This window comes from Bombina bombina, chromosome 10 (assembly GCF_027579735.1).
Source record: "Bombina bombina isolate aBomBom1 chromosome 10, aBomBom1.pri, whole genome shotgun sequence".
NCBI lineage: Eukaryota > Metazoa > Chordata > Amphibia > Anura > Bombinatoridae > Bombina > Bombina bombina.
In genome coordinates, this window is record NC_069508.1 from 152,077,480 (window position 1) to 152,098,179 (window position 20,700).

The 20,700-nt window shown below is 39.8% G+C and overlaps 1 protein-coding gene across 4 annotated transcripts in view; it reads left to right on the forward strand.

The window, feature by feature from the left end:
* Nucleotides 1-20,700, forward strand: part of ERI3 (ERI1 exoribonuclease family member 3) — a 922,564-nt gene that overhangs the window by 282,583 nt on the left and 619,281 nt on the right. For all 4 annotated transcript variants that reach the window (XM_053693395.1, XM_053693393.1, XM_053693394.1 and 1 more), the window contains one exon: nt 5,941-6,032. In XM_053693395.1, the coding sequence (XP_053549370.1) occupies nt 5,941-6,032 (92 nt within the window). The remainder of the gene's footprint in view (nt 1-5,940; nt 6,033-20,700) is intronic.

The following is a 20,700-nucleotide window of genomic DNA, read 5'->3' on the forward strand; positions in this document are numbered from 1 at the left end:
ATTAATATAACTGTGTTGGTTATGCAAAACTGGAGAATGGGATTATCTATCTTTTTAAACAATAACAATTCTATGGTAGACTGTCCCTTTAATTCAAGCTTAAGTTTCTGACTAAATGTATCTACTTTAGAAACTGACCTGTTAATGCAAGTAAAGTGAAACGAAACCCCAAACTTTTCTTTCATGATTTTGATAGAATATACAATTTTAAACAACTTTCCAATTTACTTCTATTATCAAATTTGCTTAAATCTCTTGTTATCCTTTGATGAAAGTGCAACATTGCACGACTGGCATCTAGCTGAACACATATAGTTAGCCAATCACAAGACACAAATGTGTGAAGTTGCCAATAAGCAGCTAGCTCCCACTAATGTAGGATATGTGCGTATTCTTTTTCAACAAGGGATACCAAGAGAACGAAGCACATCTGAAAATAGAAGTGAATTTAAATGCGTCTTAAAATGACCTGCTCTATCTGAATCTTGCACATTTAATTTTGACTTTCCTATCCTTTTAAGTGTATCTGAAATTATAGATTATGCCATTGAGTAATGAGCAGAGAGATATGATAGTTCTCCCATGATGACCCAGTTAAAGCTTACAATCCATGGGAATAGGACCATGTAAGCAGTTGTGTAACAGGATGGAAATAAATTGAAAACTGAAACCGGTCAGCCTGAATCCCTAGACATACTGTGCATATAGACACCACAGAGATCTCTATGCAATTGCCTGCAACATTTGAAGACCCTATTTGAAAACTGCTACACTACATCATACAACATGGAGTCAATTTCTAAACATCTGAAATTTTATTTGGGCACTGGGGTGGAACTACTAATAACCCATCTTGTTCCCAGTACCTATAAGGATCCCAGGATTAGAACACTGAAGAAGAGATCAAATCATTTTTGAACACTCCTTGGGAAAGTTTATAGAGTTGTGAGTTGACTTCATGAGGTACCTGATACAAATCAGTGGTTCTGTAAAACATCATAAGCACCTTTTATACAGTGAGATGGGTTTAGGTACACAGCTTGCAAATTGATTTTGTGGACCTGCAAATGATCTTAGGCCTGGTGTTTGGCTACACATATGAGAACAGGCATCTCAGGTCTACTGTTTGGACATACATGAATCTTTTTATAAGGTTTGATATACAGCATATATAAGTACAGTGCTGGAGACATGAATCTAATTTAAGGCATTTTAAGCTTAAGACTGGCATACAGGGATTAATGAGGACATTTATCAGGGTCGATATTGATTTCATGTTTGTGTATTCAACTGTATTTGAAAAGGGATCATGGAATTGTGGAGTTGCTGGGTCATGTACCTAGGCTGAGATCTGGTGTTTAGGCACATAGCTGAAATGAAGGGTTGGTGGGTCGTGCACCTGGGTTGAGGTCTGTTTTTTAGGCACATAGCTGGAAATAAGGGGTTGGTGGGTCGTGCACCTGGTTTGAGGTCTGTTGTTTAGGCACATAGCTAGAATTAAGGAATTGGTAGGTCATGCACCTTAGGTGAAATCTGATGTTAAGGCACATAGTTGGAATTAAGGGTTGCTGGGTGATGCACCTGGGCTGAGGTCTGGTTTTTAGGCACATGGCTGAAATTACGGGTTGGTGGGTCCTGCACCTGGATTACCCTGGACCGCCCTGATGAAAGGGTTGTTCTATAATAGCTATAATACCCCTTCCCTTGTCCAATCACTTTTACTTGTTCAATTTTATACAAATAATGCAACGTTTGCAATGCGTTTGCGCAATCTGTTTCACACATGCAAGCCCTATCCTCCATCAGTGCGCGTGCAATGACATGGGCGCGCACCATTGGGTATAGTAGGCGTTTTTCTCAGGGGTAATATTTTCAATTCAGTATATATGATTGATAACATAGATATGTGCCAGAATAATGTGACAGCCATACCAAGCTGTGTAACCTTGGATATGGCCCTGAATACTACAGGCTCTGAAATATATCTGGGTCAGCTAGCCCGTTAGAGTCTTTGATCTTAGCTATGATACCACAGCAGGCAAATCTTAAAACTGCTATTCCATTCTTGTCTTATCCTCGTCTCTTACCCTAAAGTTCTTGATGAGATTTATTAATAAAGGAAATCATATCATAAACGTGATATGATGTACTGGACTTCAGTGGTGATATTTTTATATGGACACAAACATCAGTGCATTGTAGATACCAGTAAATATGAATGAGGGGGTAACTTTTGTAAATGAAGAAAGAGAATTATAAAGCCCATAATGTTAATGAATATTATTCCTACAGGATAAGCAAGATAGCCATTCTGCTTCGTGTATAGATAGGTAGAGCAGAAGTGTCTCTTTGGGAAAAGTGGCAGATGAACAGAGTTGCATTATGGCCCTGGATGTTTGATCACTCTCCACAATATTATACATTTATGATTATTGCTGAATATAATATGTATCAATTTCTTGATGTTTGACATTAAAATGATTTAGAACATCAACTCCCTCTATATATTTTTCTCAACAGAAAACAAACAAACAAAAAAAGGTTATACTAGTCTCTGGTACCCTAACTGAAAAGGTTAACCTAGATATCAAGAATCATTCCTGGACACAAGAACTCCTTTCTGGACGCCAGGACCCTTTGCTTGAATCTGAGGCTTGTTGCTGAATACCAGGAATGATAGATCGCTAACCTTACTCATTGTTCAACAATAGGACTCATTTCTGGACTCCATGACCCATTGTTGGATACCAGGACTCTGCTTGATTCCAGGACTAATTTCTTGAAACTTGAACTCATTGCTGAATACTGTGACTCATTTCTGCATATCAGGGCTCATTGCTGGGCATCAAGACCCTAGTTGCTCGTTACCAAGACTCATTTGTGGCTATCAGAACCATAGCTTGATACGGGACTTATTTCTAAATATCAGGATCAATTAACTACCAAGACCCATTTCATAATACAGGGGCTTATTGTTAATACCAGTTCTCATTGCTTGACACCAGGACACATTCCAATCAAGGAATCAATATAGTGCTAGTATGTTCTGTTTAAGAGAACTCCTGGTATGTTCAGATGGTGTCCCAAGCCTGGAGAGAAAAAGCTATCACTAAGCAAGAAGGTGCAACTTAAGGTGATGCCAGTTTAATCAAACACTACAAAAGTGAACAGATATGTCAAGCAATATAAAATCTGGATTACATATGGTTCAGAGAGCTGTGGTAATAAGGTAATAAAGGACTACGAACAATAGATACTCTTAAATGCTTGATGTGTCTGCCTAATTGTTCATTAATAGTAGGACCCATTGCTGTATACCAGGACTAGATATTAGGACCCATTGCTGTACTTCAGGACTCATTCCGGGATATCATGACACATTGCTGGATTTCAGAAGTCATTGCAGGACTTATTGCTGGATGACAGGACTCATTGATGGATATAAGAATTCAGTACTCGACCTCGGGATTGATTGATCAGCATCTGGACTTATTGCTGGATATCAGGGCTCATTATTGGACCTCAGGACTCATTGCTGGGCACCTGGACTCATTGCTGGATACTTAGTCTATTTTCATGTTCCCTCTAGGCAATACAGCACCTTTCAGTCAGTGTCACTAATATTCAATGGATTGATAATCAGTTGCTCATCAGCAACTATTGAACTAATTATCACCTTTTGCCCCATGCATTATATTTGCACAGTAAAAAACTGCTATATATGATTTGTTTAAAGCAGAGATTGGCTTGAAAATATTATGTAGATTATTTATGAGTTGTTTAAATGTTAAATAAATAAGTTACATTTTAGTTCCTATAAAATAATGGGTGCTGCTGTGTTAAAACCTAAGTTTTCTTTATCTAATCTCTTTTACTGAGGACAACAAGGGACAGATATGAGTCTCTAGTGTGCAAATGATGACTGTATGGAATAAAGCAATGTGAGATGGATTTATAAGTGTTACTAACTTGCCTGAGCAGGGGATACGAGATAAGATCAGTTTTTACGTCTAGGATAACTTAATTTATAAGATGGATGTGCACATTGCTTTACAGAATCTCTGGGGAAATGGGAAACTTGCCATTTTCAGTGGTAAATTACAGGAAAATAAATCTTGTTTTTAGCGAATCAGTGCAACAAGGCAGGCTTGTGGTGCATCTGATTATAGATTCACAGATGTGCATCTCTTGTACATAAATCGCTCATCTGTTAACCGATTGCCCCGGGTGCTCTGTGGGATATCATTGGCAGCACTTAGGCTTCATATCCCAATTAGGGACCAAGATTTGACTTAGTCGTTCAGTCTGCAAACTTTATTTGAGAGTCATTCTAGCAAAACAAAAATGAGCCCTGTTTAGCTAAAGCAATAAGCAGCATCCCTTCTGTGACGGTACCAGCCAGCTGCTGATTGGAGCATATGCACATATGCTGTGTTGATTGACTAACTACACTATCCTCATCTGAAGTGGCACAGGAGCGCAGCAGGTTTGAGGTTTTGACTAGATATTTATCTTCTTAACATGGGTTACACAACCACAGAAGGAAGTGTCTTTTAAAATAAATCAAATTCTCCAAATATTATTTTTTCCAGCAGAGGCTGAAGAAATGCAGGTGTATGTCTAGTTAACAGTTCTTTTTGTTTCTTTTTTTTATTACAGTTTGAATTCTGAGAGACAAAGGGCAGCTAAAACAAGGCTAGGTTACTGCATGGTTAATCGTTTTTAATTAATCTGCCCAATAAGTCTGTAGTTTCCTGTGAGATATCAGCAACCTCATATATTCATGGGTGCAATAAATACAATTTATGCTTTTATAAAGTATATAATTGATCTCTAATAGAAAGAAGCTGTGAATTTTTGCCAACAGAGTAACTTTTGATGAGAAGAATAAACACACAAACAAAATGAAGGAGGCAGGAAGAAAAGGCAGAATGAAAGTCTGCACAAGTGGTGCAGGCGAGCAAAATAACAGACCAGTCATACGATTCCCTGATGCTGGGGGGGGGGGGGGGGAATAAAGTGGCTAAGAGGGTCCTGTTATACTGAATATGAGCTGGTACTCGAGACGAGCAGATCTGTGGCCGAGCAGCACAAATAGTACATTTATAACTGATCCAAGAAGCTTAAATAAACTATATTTCTAATACAAAACCAAATAAAACATGAGGACGTACAAAGGCAAGCTGTAAATAGTCATACAGTGTCATTACAGAGATTTCTTAGCTCATCATTTTTGCTAAGCTCTGAGTTATGTTTTAGTTAATACAACTAAACTGTTTAGTATCCTTTAAGACCTAGATAAATATGTGTTGGCAAGAGCTGTCTTTGCTGTTTGTATCTTTGGCATCAGCTACTTTGGCCTATGTAAGCAGATTGATCTGCATTACCATTCTACCAAATGAGCATTGCAGGCCTAAGGGACAGTTGCATCAGTAAAGACATAGCCAGTGGCCCAGCTGCCTATATGGGTGCAAAATGGCAATGTAGGCTTGTTGCCCCTGGGCCTGGCTGTTCCCTGAGCTTCTGCAAGTATGGAGTTTTTCTGTCTTCTATAATAACATAGAGGGTTATCTAACCAGAACAACATACGTTGCTAAATACAGTGTAACGTCTCAGGACACAGTATGTTACAGGGCATTATCAGTGTTTCCCTCCCTGATACACATCATAGTGAGAGATCTGAACATCCTCTGTTTCTCTTGGCTTTACAGGACTGCTGTGACCTTCCAGCGTTTGTCCCCCAGCTCCTTCCACCTCCCCAGTAAACAAGCGCCAAATCTTGTTAATAATGGGAAGGTGTTGGCTGAGGCTGATAAGATCACAATTTTCTCCTTGTTCTGATTACAAGAGCTTATCTCTGCGGGGACTGTGTGCGCCTCTATAACAGCCTGAAGCCGCTCATCCTCATCTTCTTTACATTTCTCTCTCCTTTTCTTCCAGAGAGTTGACGAGTGGATGGCCAAGGAGGGCCTGTTAGATCCGAGTGTCAAGTCTATCTTCGTTACTTGTGGGGACTGGGATTTGAAACTTATGTGAGTATTAGCGGCCTTATTGTACATAACACGCAGGATGGTGGTGTTTATTTAGTTAGTTATTTATGTATTTATTTATATAAGTATGTATTTATTAATTTATTATTGCATGTATGCATTTATTAATTCATGTATACATGTATACAAATTGTTTTATCCATGTATGTATTTATTAATTGATTTAATGTATGCATGTATGTATTTATTCATTGATTTATTTATGCTTGTATGTATTTATTAATTAATTTATGCATGTATTTTTTTATTAAAGGGCCATAATACCCAAATGTTTAAACACTTGAAAGTGATGCAGTATAGCTGTAAAAAGCTGACTAGACAATATCTCCTGAACATCTCTATGTAAAAAAGAAAGATATTTTACCTCAAAAGTTCCTCAGTAGCCACATCCCATTGTAAAGGATTTTCTAAGCAGCATATTAGTGTGTCGTCCTGGGACAGCTGAAGGGATGAGCCTTGTTATTCAGTGTAAGGAAGTTTAAATGAAATCTCATGAGAGTTAAGTGAAATCTCATGAGATCACAGTATAAGAGTTCATGACCTCAGCACTGCTGATGCTGATTGGCTGCTTTTCATTTCTTCATTATTATTATTATTATTATTTTACCTGCAGCTGGGAGCAGCTGAGTATAACTTTTTACACAGAACTTACTCTGCTGAGCTGAGGAGATTGTGAGGTAAAATATCTTCCTTTTTTACATAGAGATGGTCAGGTGATATTTTCCTGTCAGCTTTTTACAGTTATGCTGCATCAGTTTCAAGTGATTTAGCATATGAGTATTATGTCCCTTTAAGACTAGTAATGTATGCATGTATGTATTATTTATTCATGCATGTATTCATTTATGCATGTATGTATGTATTAATTTATGTATGTGTGTATCTTTGTATGCACGTATGTGTGTATTTATATATGTTTTTATCAATGTACTTCTTTCATAAGGTGGTAAGAGTCCACTAGCCTTGACATGTGGGATTGAATTCCTGCACTAGGAGGAGGCAAAGATACCCCAAACATCAAGAGCTTTTTAACCCTCTTACCTCCTTGTTTTTCTCAGCTTTTATCTTTGCCTCCATAGGAATAGTAAGTAGGTGCTCCAGATTTTACTTTAAAAGGGTTTATCAGACCTATGTGAGACCCGTTACCCACTCAGACAGCAAGCTTTAGATAAAGGGGTTTATGGAGTACTGGGTAGTGACACAATATTTCCCTATGAGATTTAAGTCAAGAGGCTGCAACAGGTGTCATGGAGACCCGTCCCTTAGCTGCCTCCTGTTGCGTTGTTGTCATACTCCTCTATATAATCCTCTGCTGTTGCATGCTTGGCGCTAGATGGGCTCTCTGATGGAAACAGTCTTCTCTATGGTTGATGAGCACAGAGGAGTTAGTGCTGTTCAGGTATATATGGAGCACTCACATAGCCCTCAGGCTATTAGTAGGTACACTTTTTATGTATAGCATATCCAGGGGACAGACAATATTACACACAGCCATATTCCACTTACACTACACTCATTCTTTCACTATTATATGCCTACTTATTACAGGTGCAGTGCCTATCACATTGTATTTAAGGGGTATTGTATGCAATCAGATTGTGGCAAATTAACGTATGTTTTATAAATAGATCATCTACAAAACATTTATTCAAAGAAAAAATGAGTGAATAATGTCCCTTTAAGATTGTTAGGGCTGACTGGCTTCCATAGCGCCCTCTTAATATATATATATAATATTATTCGCCCCCTCTCAGAGTCAGTTTGTGCGCTCGCTTTTAGGCATCTTATACTTCTCTTTAATGCGCTACAGCAGGGCAAGAGTTAATTTAAAAAAAATAAAGCTTTTTGGACTCTTCTTTCTGTGGTGCAGAAGCCAATTGCCAGTGTTTCTGCAAGAAAGGTAATTTGGAAGGGGAATTCATCAAGAGCTGGAGAGGGAATTCTATAGTACATTCTTTATTCTTTTGCAGGTTGGGTCAATTTACTACGCTATATAACTACAGGGGAATTTTACTCTATCTTTTGTGTTCATTCCCTTCCCCATATTTGCACAAAGAATTAAAGCATTATAGTTGCTTTTCCTTATAGTGGCATCACATATGAACATATTTTTCCTCTGTCTGTGTGTGTCCTTTGAAAAATTGTTTGTTTCCTTCCATAAGGCAGGGAGAGTCCACAACTTCATTCCTTACTGTTAGAAAATACAACACCTGGCCAGCAGGAGGAGGCAAAGACACCCCAGCCAAAGGTTTAAAGTGAAGGTCAATTTCAATGAATTAGTGCCCGGTTTTTTAATAATCCTATTACAAACAAGGGCACTTTAATCAATTCATTGACATTTCACTTGTTTTATAACAAAACAAAGGGAAGTGATCCCAGATTTGCTGGAAAAGGCAAAAAATTCTATTGTCTCCCAGCTGACCTTGTTGTCTATATTTTAGAAGGAGGTAACTGGCTGGGAGTGTGCTTAGAGCATATTACAACATTTAAATCAAGGAAAAAACCCTATTGAGAGAGAGGCCACTTTTTTTACACTAAATATACTGTATATCCCTTCCCACAATATGCCCCAAATGTTACAAACCACAAATACAAAATATCATTTAGTAGATAGTCTGAATTTAACAGAGTGCAGTTAAAATAAACAATAAAATAGTGGCTTATCTACCCTAATATAGGGCAATACAGGACACAGTTCCTTAATAGAGGCTCTTACATTTACCTAATATCGTTTTTTCCCCTCCTCCTCATATGTGATAGACAACCAAAAATCACGGCGTTGCCTCAGGCCATGATTCCCCCATGGGGGGGGAAGCTGTGATTGGTGGAAGCCGGATTCGTCATTTCTGACGTATAAAGAGGCTTCCGACGGCCGAGGGAATCGCTGGAGCGGCTGTCAAGATTAAAAGGTACGTTTTTTGAAGAAAACAAGTGAAATGTCAATCTTGATGAATTGAAGTGCCCTTGTTTTTAATAGGATTATTAAAAACCGGGCACTAATTCATCAGAATTGACCTTCACTTTATTTGAAATAATTTTTTATTGATATTTAAACAATACAAAAGAATAAACAAGACCTTCACAGAAGACATAGCCACTTAATGACAGATAGATCAATGAGACCAATATTAGTAGACAGTAACTAAGATTTCCTAAAAGCATTTAAAACATTTACATTTGTATCGCTATATAGATGGAATTACTTGGTCTATTACTCCTTAAACAACAGCTATCATGCATCTTGTCTGTCAGTTTGTCTGGGGGACCTGAGTGGGGTAAGGACACCCCCTCATTCCCATCTTAACCAAAAAATTTATGAAGATCTTGAATACAAAGGGACTACAGAGAAAAGTTGGGAAAATCAAAGGGGGAAGAGAAGAAGATAAGAGGGGAAGATGAAGAAGAGTAAGAAAATAGTGCCTTCCGACCATGACACACCCAGTGGAATTTTCATCAATAAGGATAATATTATGATTAATTGACCTTCACTTTAAATTTCCCTCCCACTTCCCCTATCCCCTGTCATTCTTTGCCTTTCGTCACTATAGGAAGTGAAAGAGAAGTGTCAAAATATTTAGATAGTCCTGTAATGGGTATGTTCTCTTCAAGAAAGGACTGGAGTTTTAAGTAAGAGTTTTAAGAGTCTGGAGATGCAGGGAAAGTTTTTCTGTGAATCCATCCAGACTGTCTCCTAACAGCTCCTGAGCAATCAGTGTTGACGAGTTTCACTGCTTGCTGTTACACGCTCAAGTCCATGTCAGAGCGTCGCTGCAAGACTGTCACACTTGAGAGTCTGTGCCTGTTCCACAGCATGGATCCTGGAGGGTAAGACCGTTTTTATATATACACTTTTACTATACAGGGTCACAGTGTCGCTCCTTTATGCCTCGATAGGATCAAGGGTTAATATCTCCTTCAGGTAGATTATTTGAACAGCAAGGGGTTATTTATAACTGCTTTAATGTGAGAGTTTTTTAGGCTCATAGACTGTGTGCTTTTGGCTTTGAACAAACAGGTTTCACTTTCGTTTTTGAGTGTTGCAAAGCTCATAATAGCTGAGCGCCTTTTTCATAACAGGGGAAGTCCTGTCCTATGCACAACGTGACCGGGTGAGGTCTTTTCATTTTCCTACAATCCTGCTGCGGACATCACTCCTAAGGAGAGTGTTTCAGCATTAGCTGTCTGGGTCTAGGAGGTGGTGAGTGCCCCAGCCATTGGAATTATAAAGGGCCATGTTTTTTTTTTTTAAATAAAAGCGTTCTTTTTTTGTCTGTCCTTCTGTGAAAATATCTTAGCTATGGAGGAATCTGATACTACATTAGAAAGTTCCGCTCCTTCTATACTGATTAATAATTCCTGTTTATATTGTGAGGAGGCCGTAGTTTGCAAGCCTGCTCAATTTTGTTCCATTTGCCTAAGCACTGTTCTAAAGTCTAAGAAGGGAGACAAGACTGCTAATACTTATAGCGCTATTAGCCCCTCTGAGCCGTCTACCTCTCAGGAATATGTGTCCCGAGAGATTACTACCCTTTCTACACTACCCGCTCCACATGCAGTTCCCCACGGCCAAACTAATCCTCCATCTGGAGGGGGCTTTTTTCCTGCAGACTTTATTGCACAGTTACAATCGACAGTGTCTGCGGCTCTGAGTGCCTTACCTCCCTCTAGCAAACGTAAGAGAAAGGTTAAACATAGTTCTCCTGACCTAGAGTCATCTAAATATTTGTCGGATTTAGCTACTATGTCTCAGCTATCCGAGGATGAGTTATCCTCTGTAGCTTCAGAGGGTGAACTTTATAAATTGGAGACTTCAGTTTCTAAACCTCCTTTAGCGGAGGAACCCTCCTTTAGATTTAAAATTGAGCATCTGAGTTTTCTATTAAAGGAGGTTCTGTCTACGCTAGAGGTTCCAGAGGTTAAACTCCCTGAGGAACCTAAGATACCTAAATTAGACTTTTCCTGTGCCAGATAAGATGGTGAACATTATTAGTAACAAATGAGAAAGAATTGGAACTTGAAAAAAGTATTCCCGGTCCCTGACTCTCAATTAGATTTGTGGGGCTCCATCCCTAAGGTGGATGGCGCTATTTCTACGCTGGCTAAGTGTACTACTATACCTCTGGAGGATATTTCTTCTTTTCGAGAGACTATGGATAAGAAAATGGAAAATTTTCTGAGGAAGATAATTCAACATACAGGGTTTTTATTTCAACCGGCGGCAGCTGTAGCCACGATTGCTGAAGCAGCTACCTACTGGTTCGACTCTCTGTCGGAGCTCATTGGGGTGGAGACTCCCCTCGAGGATTTTCAGGAGAGAATTAAAGCTCTGAGAATTGCTAACTCCTTCATCTGTGATGCGAATATGCAGATTATTCGTCTAAATGCAAAGGCTTCTGGCTTTGCGGTCCTAGTCTGCCGGGCTCTCTGGTTGAAGTCTTGGTCTGTGGATATGACTTCTAAATCCAGACTCCTTTCTCTTCCTTTTAAGGGGAAGATTTTATTCGGTCCAGGGCTGGACTCCATTATTTCTATGGTTACCTGAGGGAAAGGTGCCTTTCTACCGCAGGATAAGAAGAATAGGCCTAAGGCACGGCAATTGTCTAATTTTCATTCCTTTCGTTCTGACAAATCACAATGACAACAATCCTCATCCAAGTCAGAGCAGCCCAAGAGTGCATGGAAGCCGGCTCAGTCCTGGAATAAGTCCAAACAGATTAAGAAGTCCGCCGAGAACAAACTGACTCACTCTTTTTTTAGACGCTTGGTTCCAGGATGTACAGGACCCTTGGGTCCTGGAGGTTGTATCTCAGGGATACCGGATAGGAATTCAAATCTCATCCGCCTAGGGGCAGATTCCAACTCTACAGACTAGCTACAAAACCAGAAAAGAGAACTGCCTTTTTATGTTGCATATGGGATCTCTTCTCTCTAGGGGTAATTGTCCTGGTACCTACAGCAGAAAGAGATTTGGGGTTTTTATTCAAACCTTTTTGTGGTTCCAAAAAAGGAGGGAACGTTTTGTCCAATTCTGGATTTAAAGTGCCTAAACAAGTTTCTGAGTGTTCCCACTTTCAAAATGGAGACAATACGGTCAATCCTTCCTCCGGTTCAGGAAGGACAGTTTATGACCACCATAGACCTTCATGTTCCGATTCACAGGGAACATTTTCAGTTACTGAGGTTTGCCTTTCTGGACCAGCACTTCAAATGCATAGCCCTTCCGTTTGGCCTAGCTACTACTCCAAGGATCGCCGTTTGGGGTGCCAAGAAGGCACAATGGCTGTGGAGTCCTCCCTTCCGATCAATATATTGGAACTTCGGGCAATCTTCAATGCCTTGAAGGCTTGGCCCCTTCTGGGTTCCTCCCAGTTTATCAGATTCCAATCAGACAATATAACCTCGGTAGCCTACATCAACTATCAGGGGGGAACGAGAAGTTCCTTGGTGATGAGAGAAGTATTCCAGATACTAGAGTGGGCGGAGACTCACAGATGTACGCTGTCAGCGATCTACATTCTGGGTGTGACCAACTGGGATGCGGCTTTCCTCAGCAGGCAATCCTTTCACCCAGGGGATTGGTGTCTATACCCTGAGGTGTTTGCAGAAATATGCAGCCAGTGGGGGATGCCAGAGATAGATCTCATGGCATCCCGCCTCAATACCAAGCTACCAAGGTACGGGTAGAGGTTGAGGGATCCTCAGACAGAAGTGGCGTATTTAGGTTTTGTGCTGCCCTAGACACTCAAAATTCTGCTGTTTTGGTTACTATGGTTACCACCTCTAGCCTCTATTATACCATCCGTGTATGTGTAGGAGTCACGTTAAGCATATGTGAGAAGTGTGGATCATTAGTGGTGTGCATATATACACTCATGACACTTGTAATTTGTAATGTTTTTGTGATCACATATTAGTTTAACTTCTTGCCAAAGCACTACGAGACAGGATGTTTGGATCCATTGGCATGGTAACCCAGACTCGCACTCTAAGAATAAATATACAGGTTACTATTAGGGCTTGTATCACGATTATTGTATCATGTTAGAATATAGCACGCTATTGCATGTATATTTATACTGTTTGGCACACATTTTTTTGGGATCTTATGATTTCACATATACTATTAAAGTCGGTTAGAAACGGCGAAACCGGAAGTGATGTAATAGTCCTTACAATGATACGAAACAGTGGAACGCAGGAGTGCGTTTCAGCTATTCACTTTGGCGCTTTTTCTGTGAATACACAGATTGGAGTGTGTTTGTTTTGATTATGATTTGATTTGTCTGCCTATATATTGTGTGTTATATCTCATTTTATGTTATGCTGATGAAGGGTAGTGCATACCCGAAAAAGTTTCATTAATTATAACTACTGTTATTCCTTGAAAAGTTCTGTGAGTGCATTTGTTAGAGTGGGTATTTCCTGATATTTCTGCAGCCAGGCAGCTGACACAGGTGGATTGAGCTGCTGAAATGAGTATATATATATATATATATATATATATATATATATATATATAACCAACCGGAAGCTAAAATGAAATTAAATAATATGCACAAAAAATACATCTGCAATAAATAATACATTAATAATATAATAAATTATTAATAATTAATGTCCAGCAATAAATCAAAACCAGAAATACATAAGAGTATTAATAAATCCCAACTGCACTAAAACTAATGAGTTGCAGAAAGTTTGTAGTAAAAAAGATAAAAGTGGGTATTCCAAACCCCACTATGTACTGGAGAAACGTGTATCACCTTTGTATGTAAGTAGAAGAACAAATAATCAAAAATTCAAGCAGTGTGACCCTACTTAAATAAATAATAATACTAATTTGTTTCTTAAATGAATAAGAAAAAAAAATCCCACTCTCAATCTATATGAAAATATCTAAGTGGAAACTGGCTGTGGATGAGGATAATTTCACAGGACACTGAGTGATGAGTCTGACGAGTTACTCGCTCTGTGCCTTAGTCCTAAACATATTAGTCCATATGAGATTCTGTAAGATGATATATCTGAGCCCTTTTTTCATTCATTCTGACTTCATACATACAATCATTTCAGTGAGTCTCTGTAAACAATATAAGTAGTGCACACTGCATTAAAATAAACTCGCCCGGATGCTAAGAGGGGAGGTTATATTATAACCCTATCTCAGACTCAGAACTAATGTTAAAGTCTGTGGCAGAGACTGAGTGCCCGGTCCCTACCTGAGTTCGTTGTCCGGTCCACTGGCTCCGCCTCTCCACCGGGTCAGTGAGCTGAGTCACCTCTCCTCCTGACTCTCACGGTCTCACCGCACCCCGTTGCGTTGCCGCCTCGCCTGTGAGACGTGCGCACGTGCATGACTCCCCATCCATGTGCGGCAGAATGTGGAAGCTGGGCTGACTTGTCGAAACGTCACGTGACCTCGGCAAAAAGCCTGTCACGTGACCGCCTGGCGGTGAGCCGCCAGTTTTAAAGTAAAAAAATAAATTAAAAGCAATGAGACTAAGTGCAGTGGACAAGTGCCGCCCCCCAAAATTTGCTGCCTTAGGCACCGGCCTTTTTGGTCTATCCGGTAATATGCCCCTGGGCGGAACTGATAGATGCCCTATCAGTACCATGGCAGTTTAGACTCGTTTATATTTCTTTCATGTAATTAGCAAGAGTCCATGAGCTAGTGACGTATGGGATATACATTCCTACCAGGAGGGGCAAAGTTTCCCAAACCTCAAAATGCCTATAAATACACCCCTCACCACACCCACAAATCAGTCCACATGAAGGTGCGTCCCTCATTCCAGCTCAGCTGGTAGGGGGCAGATTAAGTTTTTTCAAAGAAATTTGGATCAATTCGATTCACAATCTTTGGATTTAGAATATTGTTTCACAAGGGTACAGAATAGGCTTCAAGATAAGGCCTCCTGCAAGAAGATTTTTTCTTTCCCGTGTCCCAATAAATCCAGTGAAAGCTCAAGCATTTCTGAAATGTGTTTCAGAGCTAGATTTGGCTGGAGTAATTGTGCCAGTTCCAGTTTTGGAACAGGGGCTGGGGTTTTACTCAAATCTCTTCATTGTACCAAAGAAGAAGAATTCCTTCAGAACAGTTCTGGATTTAAAAATATTGAATCGTTATGTAAGGATACCAACATTCAAAATGGTAACTATAAGGACTATTCTGCCTTTTGTTCAGCAAGGGCATTATATGTCCACAATAGATTTACAAGATGCATATCTGCATATTCCGATTCATCCAGATCACTATCAGTTTCTGAGATTCTCTTTTCTAGACAAGCATTACCAGTTTGTGGCTCTGCCGTTTGGCCTAGCAACAGCTCCAAGGATTTTTACAAAGGTTCTCGGTGCCCTTCTGTCTGTAATCAGAGAACAGGGTATTGTGGTATTTCCTTATTTGGACGATATCTTGGTACTTGCTCAGTCTTCACATTTAGCAGAATCTCATACAAATCGACTTGTATTGTTTCTTCAAGAACATGGTTGGAGGATCAATTTACCAAAGAGTTCGTTGATTCCTCAGACAAGGGTAACCTTTTTAGGTTTCCAGATAGATTCAGTGTCCATGACTCTGTCACTAACGGACAAGAGACGTCTAAAATTGGTTTCAGCTTGTCGAAACCTTCAGTCTCAATCATTCCCTTCGGTAGCTTTATGCATGGAAATTCTAGGTCTTATGACTGCTGCATCGGACGCGATCCCCTTTGCTCGTTTTCACATGCAACCTCTTCAGCTCTGTATGCTGAACCAATGGTGCAAGGATTATACAAAGATATCACAATTAATATCTTTAAAACCGATTGTACGACACTCTCTAACGTGGTGGACCGACCATCATCGTTTAGTTCAGGGGGCTTCTTTTGTTCTTCCGACCTGGACTGTGATCTCAACAGATGCAAGTCTGACAGGTTGGGGAGCTGTATGGGGGTCTCTGACAGCACAAGGGGTTTGGGAATCTCAGGAGGCGAGATTACCAATCAACATTTTGGAACTCCGTGCAATTTTCAGAGCTCTTCAGTCGTGGCCTCTTCTAAAGAGAGAATCGTTCATTTGTTTTCAGACAGACAATGTCACAACCGTGGCATATATCAATCACCAAGGAGGGACTCACAGTCCTCTGGCTATGAAAGAAGTATCTCGAATACTTGTATGGGCGGAATTCAGCTCCTGTCTAATTTCTGCGGTTCATATCCCAGGTATAGACAATTGGGAAGCGGATTATCTCAGTCGCCAGACATTACATCCGGGCGAATGCTCTCTTCACCCAGAGGTATTTCTTCAGATTGTTCAAATGTGGGGACTTCCAGAAATAGATCTGATGGCTTCTCATCTAAACAAGAAGCTTCCCAGGTATCTGTCCAGATCCAGGGATCCTCAGGCGGAAGCAGTGGATGCATTGTCACTTCCTTGGAAGTATCATCCTGCCTATATCTTTCCGCCTCTAGTTCTTCTTCCAAGAGTGATTTCCAAGATTCTAAAGGAGCGTTTGTTTGTTCTGCTGGTGGCTCCAGCATGGCCTCACAGGTTTTGGTATGCGGATCTTGTTCGGATGGCTACTTGCCAACCGTGGACTCTTCCGTTAAGACCAGACCTACTATCGCAAGGTCCTTTTTTCCATCAGGATCTCAAATCCTTAAATTTGAGGGTATGGAGATTGAACGCTTGATTCTCAGTCATAGAGGTTTCTCTGACTCCGTCATTAATACTATGTTACAGGCTCATAAATCTGTGTCTAGGAAGATATATTATCGAGTCTGGAAGACTTACATTTCTTGGTGTTCTTCTCATCATTTTTCTTGGCATTCTTTTAGAATTCCTAGAATTTTACAGTTTCTTCAGGATGGTTTGGATAAAGGTTTGTCTGCAAGTTCCTTGAAAGGACAAATCAATGCTCTTTCTGTTCTTTTTCACAGAAAGATTGCTAATTTTCCTGATATTCATTGTTTTGTACAGGCTTTGGTTCGTATAAAACCTGTCATTAAGTCAATTTCTCCTCCTTGGAGTTTGAATTTGGTTCTGGGGGCTCTTCAAGCTCCTCCGTTTGAACCTATGCATTCGCTGGATATTAAATTACTTTCTTGGAAAGTTTTGTTTCTTTTGGCCATCTCTTCTGCTAGAAGAATTTCTGAATTATCTGCTCTTTCTTGTGAGTCTCCTTTTCTGATTTTTCATCAGGATAAGGCGGTTTTGCGAACTTCATTTAAATTTTTATCTAAGGTTGTGAATTCTAACAACATTAGTAGAGAAATTGTGGTTCCTTCGTTGTGTCCTAATCCTAAGAACTCTAAGGAAAGATCATTGCATTCTTTGGATGTAGTTAGAGCTTTGAAATATTATGTTGAAGCTACTAAAGATTTCCGAAAGACTTCTAGTCTATTTGTTATCTTTTCTGGTTCTAGGAAAGGTCAAAAGGCTTCTGCCATTTCTTTGGCATCTTGGTTAAAATCCTTGATTCATCATGCTTATGTCGAGTCGGGTAGAACTCCGCCTCAAAGGATTACAGCTCATTCGACTAGGTCAGTCTCTACTTCCTGGGCATTTAGGAATGAAGCTTCGGTTGATCAGATTTGCAAAGCAGCAACTTGGTCTTCTTTGCATACTTTTACTAAATTCTACCGTTTTGATGTGTTTTCTTCTTCTGAAACAGTTTTTGGTAGAAAAGTACTTCAGGCAGCTGTTTCAGTTTGATTATTCTGCTTATAATTTCAGTTTTTTTCATTATAAGATTTAAACTTTATTTTGGGGTGTGGATTATTTTTCAGCGGAATTGGCTGTCTTTATTTTATCCCTCCCTCTCTAGTGACTCTTGCGTGGAAGATCCACATCTTGGGTATTCATTATCCCATACGTCACTAGCTCATGGACTCTTGCTAATTACATGAAAGAAAACATAATTTATGTAAGAACTTACCTGATAAATTAATTTCTTTCATATTAGCAAGAGTCCATGAGGCCCACCCTTTTTTGAGGTGGTTATGATTTTTTTGTATAAAGCACAATTATTCCAATTCCTTATTTTATATGCTTTCACGCTTTTTTCTTATCACCCCACTTCTTGGCTATTCGTTAAACTGATTTGTGGGTGTGGTGAGGGGTGTATTTATAGGCATTTTGAGGTTTGGGAAACTTTGCCCCTCCTGGTAGGAATGTATATCCCATACGTCACTAGCTCATGGACTCTTGCTAATATGAAAGAAATTAATTTATCAGGTAAGTTCTTACATAAATTATGTTTTTTCCTCCATTATCACTTCTCCCTTGTGTGGTGGCTCGCATCAAGCATCAGTGATTCTGATTGCTCCATCGTAAGCCAGTTACTCGTTGTATCTACCATAAAGTGTGGAGGACTTACTTGTACTGGTGTGAAGAGCGTGGCTTTTCCTGGCATAAGGTTGAGGTTGCCAGAATTTTATATTTTCTCCATGATGGACTGGAGAAGGGTCTATCTGCTAGTTCCTTGAAGGGACAGATATCTGCCCTGTCAGTGCAACTGCACAAGAGATTGGCTGAGCTTCCGGAAGTGCAGTCCTTTGTTAAAGGGACACTGTACCCAATATTTTTCTTTCGTGATTCAGATTGAGCATGAAATTTTAAGCAACTTTCTAATTTACTCCTATTATCAAATTTTCTTCATTCTCTTGGTATCTTTATTTGAAATGCAAGAATGTAAGTTTAGATGCCGGCCCATTTTTGGTGAACAACCTGGGTTGTCCTTGCTGATTGGTGGATAAATTCACCCACCAATAAAAAAAAGTGCTGTCCAGAGTACTGAAACAAAAAAAGCTTAGATGCCTTCTTTTTCAAATAATGATAGCAAGAGAACAAAGAAAAATTGATAATAGGAGTAAATTAGAAAGTTGCTTAAAATTGCATGCTCTTTCTGAATTACAAAAGAAAAAATTTGAGTTCAGTGTCCCTTTAAGGCTCTGACTAGAATCAGACCTGTGCTTAGATCAGGGGCTCTGCCTTGGAGCCTCATTTTTGTTCTTAGTGTTTTGCAGCAGGCTCCGTTTGAGCTTATGCATACTGTTGATATTAAATTGTTATCTTGGAAGATTCTTTTTTTTTGTTGGCTATTGCCTCTGCGCTCAGTGTTTCTGAGATTTCTGCTTTGCAATGTGACCAACCTTATCTTGTTTTCTATGCTGATAAGGCGGTTTTACGTAATAAATTAGGGTTCCTCCCTAAGGTGGTGTCGGATTGTAACATTAATCAAGAAATTGTTGTTCCTTCTTTGTGTCCTAATCCTTCTTCAGCGAAGGAACGCTTGCTTCACAATCTAGATGTAGTTTGTGCCTTGAAGTTCTATTTTCAGGCTACTAAGGAATTCAGACAATCTTCCTCTTTGTTTGTCATCTATTCGGGGAAGTGTAAGGGGCAGATGGCTACTACGACTTCCCTATCTTTCTGGTTGAGGAGTATAATTTGTTTAGCGTATGAGACAGCAGGGTGACAGCCTCCTGAGAGGATAACAGCTCATTCTACTAGAGCAGTGGCTTCCTCCTGGGCTTTTAAGAACGAAGCCTCTATGGATCAGATTTGTAAGGCGGCTCCCTGGTCCTCCTTACACACTTTTTCTAAATTTTACAAGTTTGATGTGTTGGCTTCGGCTGAAGCAGCTTTCGGGAAGGTTCTTTTTTTGTTGGATATTGCCTCTGCGAGCAGAGTTTCTCAGATTTCTGCAATGTGACCGTCCTGATCTTGTTTTCCACGCTTATAAGGCTGTTTTACGTACTAAATTATTGTTCCTCCCTAAGGTGGTGTCGGATCGTAACATTAATCAAGAAATTGTTGTTCCTTCTTTGTGTCCTAATCTTCTGGCACCGTTATACCCTGATGTTTCTCCTACTTTTCATTGTTCCCTCAGCAGATTGACTGGGGGATAGAGGAAGTGGGAGGGATATTTAAGCCTTTGGCTGGGGTGTCTGCCTCCTCCTGCAGGCCAGGTGTTGTATTTTCGAACAGTAAGGAATGAAGTTGTGGACTCTCCCTGCAAGGAAGGAAATTAATTTATCTGGTAAGCATAAATTATGTTTTCTCCTCCTGCTCAACTGTCCAATACCTGTGTGGGTTATGTAATGCACTCCAGTCAGTCTGTTCCCCCTTTTCCCTCTAGAAATGTTTGTCCTACTGCCAAGTATACTTCACAGGGAGGTCCTATGGATTTTGCTCCATGATTTAAAGATTTTGGGCTAAATTACAAGTGGAGAGCAAAATATAGCTTTTGCTAAATTGATATTTGCACTCCCCTTAGTAATACCAGCGCATGCTGGTATTACAAGTTAAGTGCAATGTGAACAGGACCTTGCGTTCTCATTGCACAGAAGCTTTTAGAGCACGCTTCCATAGGCTCCAATGGGAGCCTCGTCCTGATGCCATCATACATGGCACAGAACCTAAGTGCAGCGAAGGGGGTAAGTCGTGCAGCGTATGTAAAGGCACTTTTCAGTGCCGTTTTTTTTTTTAACACCCGCTCTCTTTAACCCCTTATAACTGCTTTCTGCAGTTAATATTTACAAAAATAAAGATTGGGCCACATTTGGGACATATTTTTAATTAACCAGAGGTCTGACATCTGGTTAATTTAATGAGCGTTAAGTGGTAGCAATAACCAGACAGTTTTGATTCTACTTAGTCAGAAGAC